The sequence below is a fragment of the Dermacentor albipictus genome, chromosome 8 (genome assembly GCF_038994185.2).
Source record: "Dermacentor albipictus isolate Rhodes 1998 colony chromosome 8, USDA_Dalb.pri_finalv2, whole genome shotgun sequence".
Taxonomy (NCBI): domain Eukaryota; kingdom Metazoa; phylum Arthropoda; class Arachnida; order Ixodida; family Ixodidae; genus Dermacentor; species Dermacentor albipictus.
In genome coordinates this window covers 47,397,786-47,412,914 of record NC_091828.1, presented here as the reverse complement: position 1 = coordinate 47,412,914, position 15,129 = coordinate 47,397,786, and the positions used below count along the sequence as shown (strand labels likewise).

The 15,129-nt window shown below is 48.7% G+C and overlaps 1 protein-coding gene across 1 annotated transcript in view; it reads right to left on the bottom strand.

The window, feature by feature from the left end:
* The window catches only part of LOC135910185 (fatty acid synthase-like), a 136,917-nt gene that overhangs the window by 93,573 nt on the left and 28,215 nt on the right, over positions 1–15,129 (bottom strand). Inside the window, exons 5-7 of the mRNA XM_070524610.1 lie at positions 9,548–9,670; positions 7,314–7,547; positions 4,973–5,274 (exon numbers count right to left, since the gene is read on the bottom strand). Coding sequence (XP_070380711.1) covers positions 4,973–5,274; positions 7,314–7,547; positions 9,548–9,670 — 659 coding nt within the window. The remainder of the gene's footprint in view (positions 1–4,972; positions 5,275–7,313; positions 7,548–9,547; positions 9,671–15,129) is intronic.

The following is a 15,129-nucleotide window of genomic DNA, read 5'->3' as shown; positions in this document are numbered from 1 at the left end:
ACATTCGCGCTCGGCAATGAAGTGATCCCGCTCTAAAAGTGACAAATGATGGCTAGCGTACGCGATGACACTTGTACCAACACAGCACCGAATCTGGGGCCACTGGCATCGGCGCGCAGCTCTGAAGGGGCTGAAGTAGTGAAGTGTCCTATAATCGGTGGATATGGTGAGCATTGCGGTAAGGTAAGAAAAGGCGGGGGCCTGAGAGGCACCATAAGGAGATCTGTTAGAGGGCGAGCTATGGTGGTAACATTTTTAACAAAGCGGTGGAAGTAAGTTCAAATGTCCACGAAACTTCGGAGAAGTTTTGCGGACTGTGTAATAGGGAACTCTTTCACGGCGCGAATTTTCTTCCGATCTGGTTGGATGCCAGTCGCATGGACGACATGTCCAAGAACAGTAATCTCACGGTGGCCGAAATCACAATTCTTGGAGTTGAGCTGTAGAGCGGCCTTGCGAAAAGTGGCAAGTACAGCTGAAAGGCGGTCAATGTGTCTGCTGAATGAGGGCGAGAACACAATAATAACATCTATGTATCAGAGACAAGTCGACCACTTGAATTCTTGGAGTAATGAGTCCATCATACGCTCAAAAGTAGCCGGAGCGTTGCACAGGCCAACAGGCATAACTTTGAAGAGTTAAAGACCATCTGGCGTTATAAAGGCGGTCGTTTCACGATCTAGATCACCGACAGTGATTTGCCAATATCCAGACCACAGGTTGACGGAAGAAAAATACTGTGCCCCGTATAGGCAATCGACGCCGTCATCGATACGAGGTAGTGGGTAGACGTCCTTCTTCGTGATGCGGCTGAGGTGGCGATAATCGACGCAGAAGCTCCATGAGCCATCCTTCTTTTTCACCAGCGCGACAGGTGACGCCCAAGAACTTGAGGATGGCTCAATGATATCTTTCTCTAGCATCTTGTATACTTCCGTTTCGATGACGTGGCGTTCCGAAGATGAAACTCGCCAGGGTCGCTGATGGATGGGCGGATTATCGCATGTGTGTACACAATGTTTGACAAGTGATGTCTGGCCTGAGGTTGCGATATTGAGGTCGAATAAGTCCTTGTACGAAAGCAGTACACGGCAGAGCTCTTCAGCCCTCGCAGGTGTGAGATTCGGGGCGATCATCTTCCGAATGTGGCTGTCGTCCAATGGGTTTACCGGAAATGCTCACAGGAAGTGTCGAGGGCAAAAGTCTCAACGCAGCTAACTTCTAATGCAATGATCGTAGCCAGAGTGATATCTTTAGACAGAATTCGCTTAGTGAGCCCGAAATTAACTAAAGGGAGATACGTGCGATTGTCTGTGACCCTCAGTATTGTATGTGCGACAGTAACGTTGTGGATGAGGATGATGGCAGCTATAGGAGCGGAGATGTAATCACCATCGGGGAACTGTCGTAGAAGGCAACGTATCGATGTATGTCAAGACCTGTGGTGGAACATGAACGAAATCAGTCGGTCTCAAGTGAATTTCGTGAGGTGTCGGATGAACGTCCAGTAGGGGCAGTTCAACACGCACAGTACTTGAGTAACCCACGGTGAATGCTGAATGGGCAGAGAGAAACTCTAGACCAAGTAAATTTCGTCACACACGGTGAAAAGGAGAACAGTGTGGCGGCCGGAAATACTCGCACGAGCAGTACACATTCCGACAACGGTCACTGTGCTACCGTCGGCGATACGTATGAACGCAGTAGCGACAGGCGTCACAATTTTCCTTAAATGACGGCCTAGGAGCCTGTTCATAATCGATTTCTGTGCTGCGGTATCTATGAGTGCTGTGACGGGTGTGCCATCAACTTGGACGTCAAAAACCTTATATCCCATAAACGGCGTCAAAAGAGGATTTTGCGGCGAGTCCGACATTGCAGCACCACCTCAAGGTTCCGCATTGCCTAGTTTTCCTTCTGGGGCGATCCTTGGTAGGACGGCGAGGGCAAAGGGTGAAGCTGGGGTGGACGTGGCTGGCGACGTTGAAGCGAGGACGAGTGAGCATAGCGGCGAGTCGCGCGGTAGTGGCGTCGGAAGCGCCAAAAAAGCGACTGGGTGAAGAACATCGGGGCGAACATGAATTCCAGAAGGCGTTTCGAGGCGGGGACGGCCAACGGCTCCGGCAGTGATGGAAAACGTGATTGATTCGACCGCACCGGAAACCGGTCGTCCTGTCATTAGGTGTACGCCAGTCCTATGAATTCCGAGCAGTGTAGGGATAACAGGCATGGTAGGGTGGACGGCGATAGGACGGAGGCATTGGAGCAGGGCCGGTGTAAGTATTATTCAAGAAGCAGGCTATGGGAAGACCCATATTAGTGATTTCCTGGCGAACCATGGACTGAATCAGCGATATCGTCTCAGCAGGGCTGTCCCAAGACGTCTGTTCAGGCGACGCTGGAAATGCCACTTTGAGTTTGCGGCGTACATTGCGGGTAGCGTTTTCGCTTGGTGGTGGCAAGCTTCAGTGGACGGTGGAGTCGGTACAATAAGAGGTCGCTGCAGTATTTGGAAACTATGTAAACTGATTGTGTAATAGTGAGTTTCCCCTGCTCGAAATGGCGGCAGAAGTCCATGATGGCATCGATATTCTATAAGCTTCTTAAGACCAGAAGAATAAATGTGGCGTCCGCGATGCCTTTGATAATGTGTCCGACCTGTCCGCCTCTGCCATGGGCGTGTCGATTTTATCACAGAGGGCGAAGACGTCCTGAATGTAGGAGACATATGACTCAGTAGCAGTTTAGGCACGTGGGGCTAGTTGCTGCTTGGCGGCAAATTGTCAACCGGTCGCATTGCGAATAACGTCAGACAGCTTTTTTTTAAACAAATCCCAGCAGGTTAGCTCTTCCTCGTTTGTTTAAAGCCACGTTCGCGGTGGTCCGTCAAGGTAGAACACTACATTTGCAAGCATCATGGTCAGATCCCGGCTGCTCACCTTACTGACGGGCTGATACATCTTCGACCATTCTAACCCGCCGTGGTTGCATGTGGCTATGGTGTTGGGCTGCTGAGCACAAGGTAGCGGGATTGAATCCCCGCCACGGCAGCCTCATGTCGATGGGGGTGAAATGATAAAACACCAGTGTACTTAGATTTCGGTGTACGTTAAAGAACCCTAGGTGGTCGAAATTCCCGGAGCCCTCCACTACGGTGTGCCTGATAATCAGAAAGTGGTTTTAGCACGTAAAACCTCATAATTTATTTTTAACCATTCTACGTCAACGCCATGGAGGCAAGTGAACTTGCCGGAGTGTGACGGCGGAGGTAGGGCAAGATACTGGGTATGCGTAGTCGGAATTGCAGCTGCAGAAGCAGTGCCTTCCACTGGAAACATGTTCCCAGGCTTGGTGACAAATCCGCTGCGGAGCTCCGTGGTGAAGACGCGCACCCCACACGTGCACCAAAATGTCACGGGTATAAACTATTCACACGATGTATTTACGAGAGATACACAAACAGCAGCTGAGAATCCCGAGAGGCTGCTGCCATTCGCCTTCCCCGTCGATGATGTGACATTTTCCCACCGTAACAATATACAGGGTGATTGTTATTAAGATTCACGGAATTTTAAAATTTCGCCTGTGGCAGATAGCATACTCTTGTCCTTGAGCTATATAGATTATTCAGAGAGGCGCACATTGCCTGCAGAAGAGATGGAAATACATATCCGGTGTAGGTGACCTTAGAATTGTCCGTGAGCGACCATTTCCGTATATATTTAGGTATTTGTATATGTCATGCCATCACAGGGGTATATGCGGGTTATATAGACACGCCATTCTGTCACAATAGTGTCCCATATGTTGTCTTGCATTATTTACAAAATTATTCCTTCCAATATTGACAATGATGGCCCACATACAAATGTCATGAAACAAACCACCGACAGCACATGCTTGTTATGTTAAACCTTCCAAGACTTAAATATTAAAATGGCTAAACAATAACACAAGCCTGAAAACGATGTAGTTTCTTTAGCGCTGCAGTGCACAACCACTGGTATTTGCTCGACGCAAGAAGCCGCATTTCTATCAGAAAGCTCTCCTTCGTCGATAGCGTTTGACGCCAGCGTTTGATGGCAAACATTAAGCTTACGTAAGCTGCAGCTGCCGGGAAGCTTCAGAAGCCGTCAGGGATCTTTGAATGTTAGCGCCTTCCACTCTTGAAGGCGAAGGCTAAGCATGCTCCCAGTTTTTTTTTTCTTGTCAATAAAGTTGACGTTGTGACATTAATCACGCCTCGATGATAAGACTTTGAACTTAATGCTCGTCACAGATTTCACAAAATACTGAGTCTGACTGAGCACAGGTTGTGTCCTCACTGCTGCTGGACGAGGGGCCGTCAATGTCGATGTCGCCGTCGGAGTTGGTATCTGGCCACATATGACTGCACAGCTACATGCCTCCATGTCAGAAAGCAATCAGCCTCACTAATGAGGTTGCTACTACTAGGCGTGTAGCAGTGTTTAATCAGAGAACTCGCTGCCGAAGACGACTGGTCATACGATTCGGCCAAAGGCTCCGCGTGCCTCGTGGCATTATAAGAATCAGCTTGCCTGCCCCCCCCCCCCCCAAAAAAAAAGCAGCAACTTCTAAACTGACACGCGCCAAGCATGGGCGAGAAAGGAGCAGGAATGGAAACATTCTGCGCAAGAGGTGTGTGATCACGCTACTAATTTTGAAATACAGACAAATCTAGAGGACGTAACAGGATTGTTCGAAATACGTGACTAAACTAAAATATCAGGTTACGAAAATTTTACAATCGTAGAATATAACAGAAAAACGCTGTGGAAGCTACTATATGTGCATTTAAATAACCAGTTCAAAGACGTAAGAATACGCTGCCCCCTCCTCTCCACTTCTATATAAGTAAGGACATGTCAAAAGGCTTCTTTGTACTGTAAAGAGTCCGGGGCAGCTATGCGGCCTCCAGCGAAAAGAGAGGGTGTACCGTAACGAAACTCACCATTAACGAGTCGTTGGTCCTTCCAGCCATAAGAACAAGCCTCGGAAGCTCAGGCTTCAAGCGCGGAAGGGAGTCCACATGCGGGCTTGGATTGGATTCTAAGACTGCGTGCGCGTTTGCACCGCCGATGCCCTGGGAGCTGATGCCTACCATGCCGCCGTCGAACGGCGTCGGTGTGTGAACCACCTCCACGCGCCCATCGTGCAAAGAGGGCATGTCCGGGTCAGGACTCTCAAAGTGCAGAGTGGGCGCTATGGTTCCCGTCTCCATGGCGAGGATAACTTTAGCCACAGAGGGGACACCTGGAGGAAAGTGTGTCCCGAGTATAAAAAAAGATATGCCAGCATGAACAAGCAGGAAACCACTTTCTATTAGCATCCACAGTTCAGCGAATACATGAAAGCGAATAACTTCACTTAGCGCAGCTGCGTTAATTTTCTGTAGAGCCGTTTATAGTTATAGCACTCACTGTGTGGAAAACCTTCAGCACTGCCAAAAGTAACGCGGCATTCTCAGGCAAACGTCGACGTTGGTAAGACTTCTTGCTTGGACAGTTGTACCCTGCACGACCTTTCCATTATTTAACAGTACCGCGCCATCATCGACAGGCCGGCTTGTCAAAGCCTTACGACTGCACGAAGCAGCGAGATGGGCTAAGCGCACGCGAAGAATGCTCACGTCCAGCGCAAGTGGCGCCCTGTAAGCACTGCTGCATGCCTGACACAAATATTGTGACATCTGGGGAAAAATATAAAGCTGTCACTTATCGAGTCGTGTGCTGATCCGTAGCGTCCCTATGATACCCTTTATGACAGCTTTGCGCTTCATATGCAATATGTTCTTCTGCATGAACACTGAAGCTAATCGTAAACTGCCCAATGAGCTCCATACAGATCATCATCATCATCATCATCATCATCATCATCATCCTGGTTACGCCCACTGCAGGGCAGACTCCTCTCCCATTCAGTCAGTCAGTCATTCAGTACTTCAGTCATTTACTAATTGTGGCCGTGTTGTCCCTGCAAACTTGTTATCTCATCCGCCCACCTAACTTTCTGCCACCCCCTGCTACGCTTCCACTTTCTTGGACTCTAGTCCGTAACCCTTAATCACCATCGGTTATCTTCCCGCCTCCTTACATGTCCTGCCCATGCCCATTTCTTTTTCTTGCTTTCAAGTAAGACTGCAGTCACCGGTAATACAGTTACAGTCACTTAATACAGATGTCAGTTACAGTGTAGAAGTCAGTTACAGATCTTAGTTTTCAGTTAACTGTCAGATGTCAGTTACAGGGTCAGTCAATAAGATGTCTGTTACAATGTCAATACACCCACTCTAATTTTATTCTATTGGAGCGGAAACTAACCAACAAGTTACCCGCGGCAGGGGCTGTGCCATGCTACTGGGAAGAGCGGGGTGGACGCTGCTTGCTCTGTGGTTCCACTTTCCGCACGCGAGCTAATTCTTGCTGATCATGCTGCTTGCGACAATTTAAAGCACGGATATATTGTAGGCGCTAGTCCACGCTCACGTGGTACTATTTTGAAGAATTGGAAGACTGCACCTGAGAAAAGAAGTTTATCGACCCCCAGAAAAGGATGCACGAAAACGTGGAGGGAGGTGTCCGAGTTTACGTACAGCCTAACCATAAAGAACATGTTTCAGGGAGATTTTCGGCTACGGCGCCGGCCGGCTTTCTCACTTTTCTACCCACCCCTGGTGTCAACGTGGCATATGTAGACAAACTTCGGCATTGAGGCACCATTGCCCTCAGCGTCGCATTCCTCTTTACGGCACCAGCCACCGTGAGGTGACGCCTTCCTGCGCTATTGCCGAAAAGCATTCGAAAACTTGTTCCATGTCTTAAGAACTTAACCGAAACGTAGAAATTAATTTCGCGGCTTCCGCGTGTCGATGTGTCCCTATTTTCACGTCATCAGTGCGAATCAGCATTTTGTGCCGCCGTTTGCCTCTCCGTTTTATTTTGACGATGAAGAAGATGCCATTACTGTAGTATCGTTTTATTGCGACAGCAAATGTATGGACCCTGCGCCCGCATTTCCCCCATCGCGATCGCCGTCAGGTTCCGTATAAAGTCTAAAGGGGAATAAATTGTTGCGCTTAACGTATGCGGCATATGCAAATCAAAGCATGCAAGGATAAGACGCCGATCGAGGCTCAATCTCAAGCTGTGCAGTTTCAAGCACTATAAGTATCATCTAATATTATCAGAGATGCACATCTCTTTGTAGGTTTATTTCTTAACGGACAAATGTGGAGGCTAACATTCTTTCACGAGCTCCTACTGGCACATATTTTAGTAGTCACACTTTCTTACCAGAAGCGCTCTCTGAATGTCCCATGTTGCTCTTGACAGATCCGATCATGAGTGGCTTCTCGCGTCCTGGTGAACAAAGCACTTCGCTGAGTGCCTCAAGCTCGCTAATTCCGCCAGCCTTGGTTCCGGTTCCATGTGCCTCGACATAAACCACTTTCCGGGGGTCCACGTTGACTTCGGCGAATATGTCACGGAAAAGCTTCGCCTGCGCTTCGGCCGACGGAAATGGCACACCTGCGAGGAACAGGGTTAAATGAGATACGTACGCACCTTTTATTTAAGCACCATAGCGTTTGCATTCGCGCTTCGTGTGCAGTTCTTCTCTCACATATTGTGGCAGCCGTAATCCCTACTCCGTTAACATTTACGCTTCACTTCTCAGTGCAACAACCTCCGCTTTCTGAGCTCTAGTGTTTACTCCTTCAGCATGTCGACTGCATGCTGCGGCGCCAAGATATTCTAGTACATTGTAGCCCCAACTCTTGCTTTTCGGACGCTCCGAAGCGACAAACTATGTGTCTCAGCTGATGATGGCGATTAAAAAGACGAAGATGATAATGTCATTCTTTTTTAAACAATGCCGTCAGGAAAACTATTTTACTTAGGGTTTCGCGTATCATAATGCGGAAGGCTACGCAAATTATTGTAAAAAAGCTCAGTTTATTCCTTGTTATCGCTTCTTATCACTCTTAGGCAGCCACCGATAACCAGGCGTCTTTTATTTTTCTCCACAAAGTGCTTTGAATGTTCGACCGGTTTGATTTATCTGAAATATTTTCCTTATAACGTCCTAACACTCGCTCATATCGCTTTATCAGTATGACAGAACCCACCCTTTGATTTTTTGTACTGTTTGTTCTGATTTTGTTTTTTACTGTTTGACATGCTTTCATAGCAGGCTTTCTCTGTGTGACTCCTGTATAATACACCGTTTCTGATCTCTGGTGTTACATTCAACCCCTCTTTTCCTGCCGGTGTAACAATATGTTGTCGACATGGCTGCATAATCCAGAAGCAATGTCTTCTGAAGCAACGTGAAGATTGAATACTGGATAATATTGTGCAAATACTCAATCATATTGCTTTGCACACTGCCATTTACACCACCAACCATGAAGCGGGCTTTATGACACACGAACGCAGTGGTGACGTAGTGGATTCAGCGTTGCGCTACCGAGTCTTAGGGTCTGGAATGAAACAACGGCTGCGGCTGCCGCATTTCACCGTGGCTGAAACGCAAAAAAAAAAAGATGGAAAGGCCAGTGTGCCCTGCATTGATGTCCCGTTCCGAAGGTTTTCAAAATTAATCTTGAGTCACCTACTACGGCCTGTCTCATAATCACATTGCGATATTCCCACGTAAAATCCCCCAATACTATCGAATCAGACATGTCACTTGACGCTCGCGTCCAATCATTCCAATGGTACTTTTACTCATTTTAACTATCCTGAGATTTGGACGGACGCCTTTTGAAATTTGCTGTCCGCCACTGTTCACAAATGCAATAAAAACATTTTGTTCCTTTACTGACTACATAAACCCGTCATGCATGGGTATTTTTTCGAAGTTGTCATATGTCAATGTTTTTCTACACTACACATCACAATTCATAAGCCAACCCAATTGAGCTGCGTCGCCGCAGGCTAATAATTGCTTGAGAGAAGCTCCAAGCATCATCATTAGTTACGCCCTGCATACCACTATACGTTGTCGCAACCCACGTAATCGTCAGCATAATCTCGACGTCGGCAGATAAGTAGGTAACGTAATAGCATGGGTGATGTAGTTGAAATTTGACTGCACACTACTGCGAAAGCTTTTAGCACTTGTGCGCAAACATTTGTATTTACGGTAAGGATAAATAATTTTAACGGATTCTCTGGAATAAAATGTTGCGCATAAACGTGAAGCCAACACGTGTCTTCGACGGCGTACGTATAGCTCGGTGTGCTACCTAAATGGGGGAAGGGAAATGGTGCGATAAGTATTTCCGCTATCGGTACACAACCGCGTAAACGCTTTGCGCGTGCAAGTGGAGGCGCTAATTAGCAGCAGAAATCGCTGACTCACTTCGCGTGAACAGATCACTTAGTAATAGTTTCTGACATTTAATGTCGAAGTCTGAATTGAGACAGCGACAGGCGAGTTTATCAGCTCTGAGCACACGTATCTCAGCAGCGGCTGTCTGCAAATACAACATATTGCGAAGATGAAATAGCGCAAAGCAGCTCACCTTCTTCCTTGAACCCATCTGCGTTCGTGTTGACGTTGACGACCTTTGCGTACACGCGTCTGGCGTCAGAAAAGCGTTGAAGAAAAAACGCGCCGACACTCTCACTTCGAACGTAGCCAACGCCTGCAATCGAAAATACAAGTGCACGTGTGAGCTTGTATCCGAGTGAAAAATACTGAATTTCTTAAGGCTATGCTTCCCTTGTGTAGTTCACCACGCGAGCATGCCCTTCGGTCGGTCCGCTTGCCGACCAGTATCCCGCACGGTACATACTTTTTCGGTGTGGATTGTGCCCCAGCTAACTTTAGACAGGGTGTAAAAATTATGCAGAAGGCGCGTAGCTGGACAGAGCAAAGGTAATGTTGTTTGCCGTCGCTCGGAGATGCTCAAAGTATTTTCTAATTCCGCCTGATTAGATATATCGTCTTAATCAAATAATGAACTAGTATAATATAGAAGTATAGACGAAAAGTGTCAATGAGAAAAATGTAGAGCGACATGAAAAACTTCCGATACAGCTTTCTGTAGCTCAGCACGCGCTACATAAAAGTGTTTTTCCGAGCGTGAGAGGAGCCCGCAAACGCCGACAACATTGCCGCGCGACTGGTCGCTGGAGGCACTTTGCGTGTATTGGAGAGCTTCTTTCAAGCTCGGAGAAACACTTTTATGTAGCACACATCGAGTAACAGAAAGCTGTATCGGGAGTTTTTTATGTTGCTCTGCAGTTTTCTCTTTGGCACTTTTCATCTGACTGTATTCATTGAGAAGATTATTTAATTAATAATCACCTTAATAGTAACATTATTAATTAATGATTATTTATTATAATACATGACTATATATAACAATAGGTGTAACTGGACTATATATTGTAAGCATTTATGCGGACTTCATCTTCATCTGTACAAAGTCATCATCAATCATCGGCTCGTGTTCGTTTTTGCGTCGGCGCCATTTTTCCTTCTTGGAATAAAGCGTCGTGTCAACCGTGGTATTTCAAGTGGTGGAGGCGCTTTAAGATCCCTTCGACCTCAATCCACTTCAAGATCTCTCCTGGAGCTACGTTCGGGACGCCGCTTACGCCAAGAGGCCACCATGTCGCAAGACCAGACCGCAGCATCCACCATCTCGGTTCCAGTGCCAGCCACCCCCACTCCCAGCCCTGCCAACAACCGGTATCGCGACCCTGAAATCTTCTCTGGCTTGCCTGGTGAGGACGTTGAAGACTGGCTCGACAACTACGATCGTGTCAGCGACTACAACAACTGGAACGAGACATCGAAGTTAAACAACGTGCCATTTTACGTCTCTCAAGTAGCCAAGACCTGGTTCCTGAATCATGAGAGAGACTTCCGTGATTGGTCTTCTTTCAGGGAGCAGCTACGGCGGATTTTCGGCACACCCACGGTTCGTTCAGAAGTTGCGAAAAAGAGGCTGTCTGAGCGCGTCCAGCATTATGGCGAATCGTATACCTCGTACATTGAGGACATCCTCGCGCTTTGCCGCCGTGTCGACAGTGCCATGCCAGAACCTGATCGCGTGCGACACCTTCTTAAGGGCATCGGATCTACTGCCTTCAACGCACTCGCCGCTCAAAACCCATCGACGGTGTCGGACGTCGTCTCCGTCTGTCAGCGCCTCGACGCCCTGCAGTCCATCCGCTTGCAACCGGACTTTTCCGACAACCCCCTGGCGAACAGTATTGAGCTCCGGTCTATCATTCGAGCCATAATTCGTGAGGAATTGCAAGCGCATGGCTCAACCTCTTGCAGCAGCGCTCACGTCCAACCTGCTTCTACTGACCTGCGCGGTATTATTAAGGAGGAATTGGCCTCCCTGCAGAACGCCCAGCATACCAACGCTTCTCCTTGCCCTCAACCGGCTTCTTACGCCCAGATTGCTGCAATGCCAGCCGCGCCGTCTCCAATTACACCACCTGCGCCTGTTCACGATCACCTGGCACCTTTAGTCACCCGAGCTCCGAACCCACCTTACTACTCTGCCTGGCGTTCCTCGAGGCCTATCTGCTACTACTGCGGCTTTCGAGGACATATCTCCAGGTTTTGCCGACGCCGCCAGCAAGACGAACGTCGTGGTTACGCGGCCTTTGAACGCGATGAGCCACCTCCTCGCGCTTAACGCACTTATGAAGATAATCCCCCCGTTCGCCGTTCTCCATCTCCGGCCGACTTCTCCAACACCGCACTCCACACCCGTGCCTCGAGACGCCGCTCTCCATCGCCGCTCCGACGTTCTGTTTCGCCGCTTCGCCCTGTCTCCCAACTCCATGTCCAGCGACCGGAAAACTAACCAGTGCAGTTTTTGGAGGGAAAACTGCATCGCCGCGAAGTGCTCCAAGTCCTCCTGAATGTCCTTCGAACATGTTATTGGTGTCTGTGGAGGGTGTGCCTTTGTTAGCTCTGATTGACACGGGAGCTACTATATCTGTTATGCGTGCGGACCTGTGCTCTCGTCTCCGGAAAGTGAAGACGCCTTATATTGGATCATCCCTGATTGGGGCTAATGGAGCAATCATTCGACCATCAGCCCAATGTACAGCACGCGTCTTCATTGATGGTATCTGTCATCACATTAAGTTCGCGATTTTATTCCAGTGCGCTCATGAACTAATTTTAGGTTGGGACTTTCTCTCGTCAGCGTCCGCTTTAATCTCTTGCCGTCAACGTGTAGTATATATGAGCGAGACAGTTCATTGCAGCGGGAGTCCCGATGAGCCACGACTGCGTTTTATCACTGCTGCCGATTCTGTACTGCCTCCCGGCCACGAGCAAGTCATAAGTCTCTCTTCTACGGACATCACCAATGGCGACGTGTTCATCACTCCTTACGGTCGCTGTCTTGCCCGTGGGATTGCCTTCGCTTCCTGCCTGGTGCGGTTCAAAGAAAACTCTGCGTTAATCATCGCTTTAAATGCGACCACTGAGACAATCCTCCTACCTCAAGGCTCCGCAGTGACCTGTTATGTGGATACCCAACCAGTCTCCCTGCTTCCTCTTGCTGCCTCGAACGCTCTTCCTCAACCAGAAAAATCTGCTTCATCTGCCCTTACTTCCGTGATAAGCCCTGACCTTACTGCTGCTCAACATGAAGCGTTGCTAAAATTGCTTATGAAGCACCAGGCCTCCTTCGATATGGATACTTCGTCACTCGGGCAGACTTCCGTTGCCTTCCATCGTATGGACACCGATGGCCAGACTATTGTACGCCGTCGTCCCTACCGAGTCTCTTTGGCCGAACGCAAAATCATCGAGGAGAACGTCGCCGATATGCTGAAAAGAAACGTCATACGTCCCTGCGCCAGTGCTTGGTCATCACCCGTCGTTTTGGTGCAGAAGAAGGATGGATCGGTACGATTTTGTGTTGACTACCGTGCGCTAAACAAGATCACCCGTAAGGATGTATATCCGATGCCCCGTATCGATGACGCCCTTGATTCGTTGCAAGGCGCGCAATATTTCTCCAGCCTTGATCTTCGCTCCGGATATTGGCAAATCCCAATGCATGAAGCGGACAAAGAAAAGACCGCCTTTTCTACTCCGGATGGCCTTTATGAGTTTAATGTAATGCCTTTCGGTCTCTGCAATGCTCCCGCCACATTTGAAAGAATGATCGACACGGTTCTTCGCGGCCTCAAGTGGAAAACTTGTCTTTGTTACCTCGACAACATCGTCGTGTTTTCCTCGACTTTCACTGACCATCTGCAACGCTTAGATGAGGTGCTCACATGCCTTTCTAATGCCGGACTTCAACTAAACACGAGGAAATGCCGTTTCGCTAGCACAACGATTAAAGTCCTGGGTCATCTCGTTAGCAAAGACGGCATCCAGCCCGATCCGGATAAAATTTCCGTGGTGCTCAACTTTCCCCGTCCAATTCGTGCAAACGAACTGCGCAGCTTCGTTGGACTCGCCTCATACTTTCGACGTTTTATCCGGAACTTTGCCAGCATTGCCTCACCCCTCCACAAGCTCCTTACTAGTTCCAGTTCCTTCGATTGGAATGATCAGTGTGAAGCCGCGTTCCAAGAACTCAAGCGCGCACTAACATCCCCACCTGTTCTTTTTCATTTTGATGACAAGGCGCCCACATTAGTGCATACTGACGCTAGCGGTCACGGAATTGGTGCCGTACTGCTGCAGCGCGACCACGAATTTTGCGAAAAGGTTGTTGCCTATGCAAGCCGCACTCTCACTTCCGCGGAAAAGAAGTACTCTATAACCGAACAAGAGTGTTTGGCTTTTGTCTGGTCCATCCAGAAATTTCGTCCATACCTCCACGGTCGACATTTCACGGTTGTGACTGACCACCATGCCCTATGTTGGTTGTCGACGATCAAAAACTTGTCCGGGCGCCTTGGCCGCTGGATACTCCGATTACAAGCATATGATTTCAATGTCATATATAAGTCCGGACGGAAGCACCAAGATGCCGATGCTCTTTCACGATGCCCATTACCACCATCATCGGAGCACATCACATCACCTTGTCAAATTGGCCGCACGGAGGACGCTTCGTCTCTTACACCGATTTCTTCCTTGACTTCATCAAACCGCCTTTCAGTGTTTTCCACTCACCAGCGCGCCGATTCCTATTGCCAAAGTATCATCAATCGCCTTAGCGGTATTTCATCTCCACCTAATGCCCGGCTACGGAAACAACTCAAACTGTTCAAGTTTGAAGACGACGTGCTCTACCGGTACATTTTTCACCCGGAAGGCCATCGATGGGTTCCCGTTCTACCGCGCTCTCTTCGCGCTGCAGTTCTGCAGGCCTCACACGATGACCCTACGTCAGGCCACTTGGGTTACAACAAAACACACGAGCGCATACGCCGCCGATTCTATTGGCCAGGCCTTTCCACGAGCATAGCTAGATATGTTGCCTCGTGCACGCTTTGCCAACACCGTAAGCGACCTACTACTGCTCCGGTCGGGACCCTACAACCACTTCCTTGTCCAGCACAACCCTTCTCTGTTGTCGGCATTGACCTTTTCGGGCCACTCCCACCTACTCCAGATGGCAACCGATGGATCGTCACTGCTGTTGACCATTTGACCCGGTACGCTGAAACAGCCTCAATACGCTCAGGAGCTGCCTCAGAAGTAGCGGCCTTCTTCTTGCAGTCTGTCTACTTACGTCATGGGGCGCCTCACGTTCTTTTGAGCGACCGAGGCAAGACATTTCTTTCAAGCACTATTAACCCATTGAGGGTCGATGCCGTAAATATACGGCGCCGCGAACCGGTCCGAAAATGGTCGAAACCGTATATTTACGGCACCGTTTGTACGTTTAAAACGCGTGCTAATTTCCTAACTTTTTCTTGCCTGGCATGTGGTGCACTATGTGGGAATACATGGAATTTTTTTTCTCGCGTCTCTCTCTTTCAGTTTTCTTTGTATAGTTTTTTTTTTCTCCGGCCCGTCTGCTACCACTCGTGCATTGGCACGCTCGCGGGCGCGTGGCGGTTGGTTTCGGTTTTGTTCCGCACGCGGTTTCGGCTTCTTTCACTCGCAAAACTGATGGCTATCGCGTTCTTGTCACTCAAAGGGTGAACCTGTTAC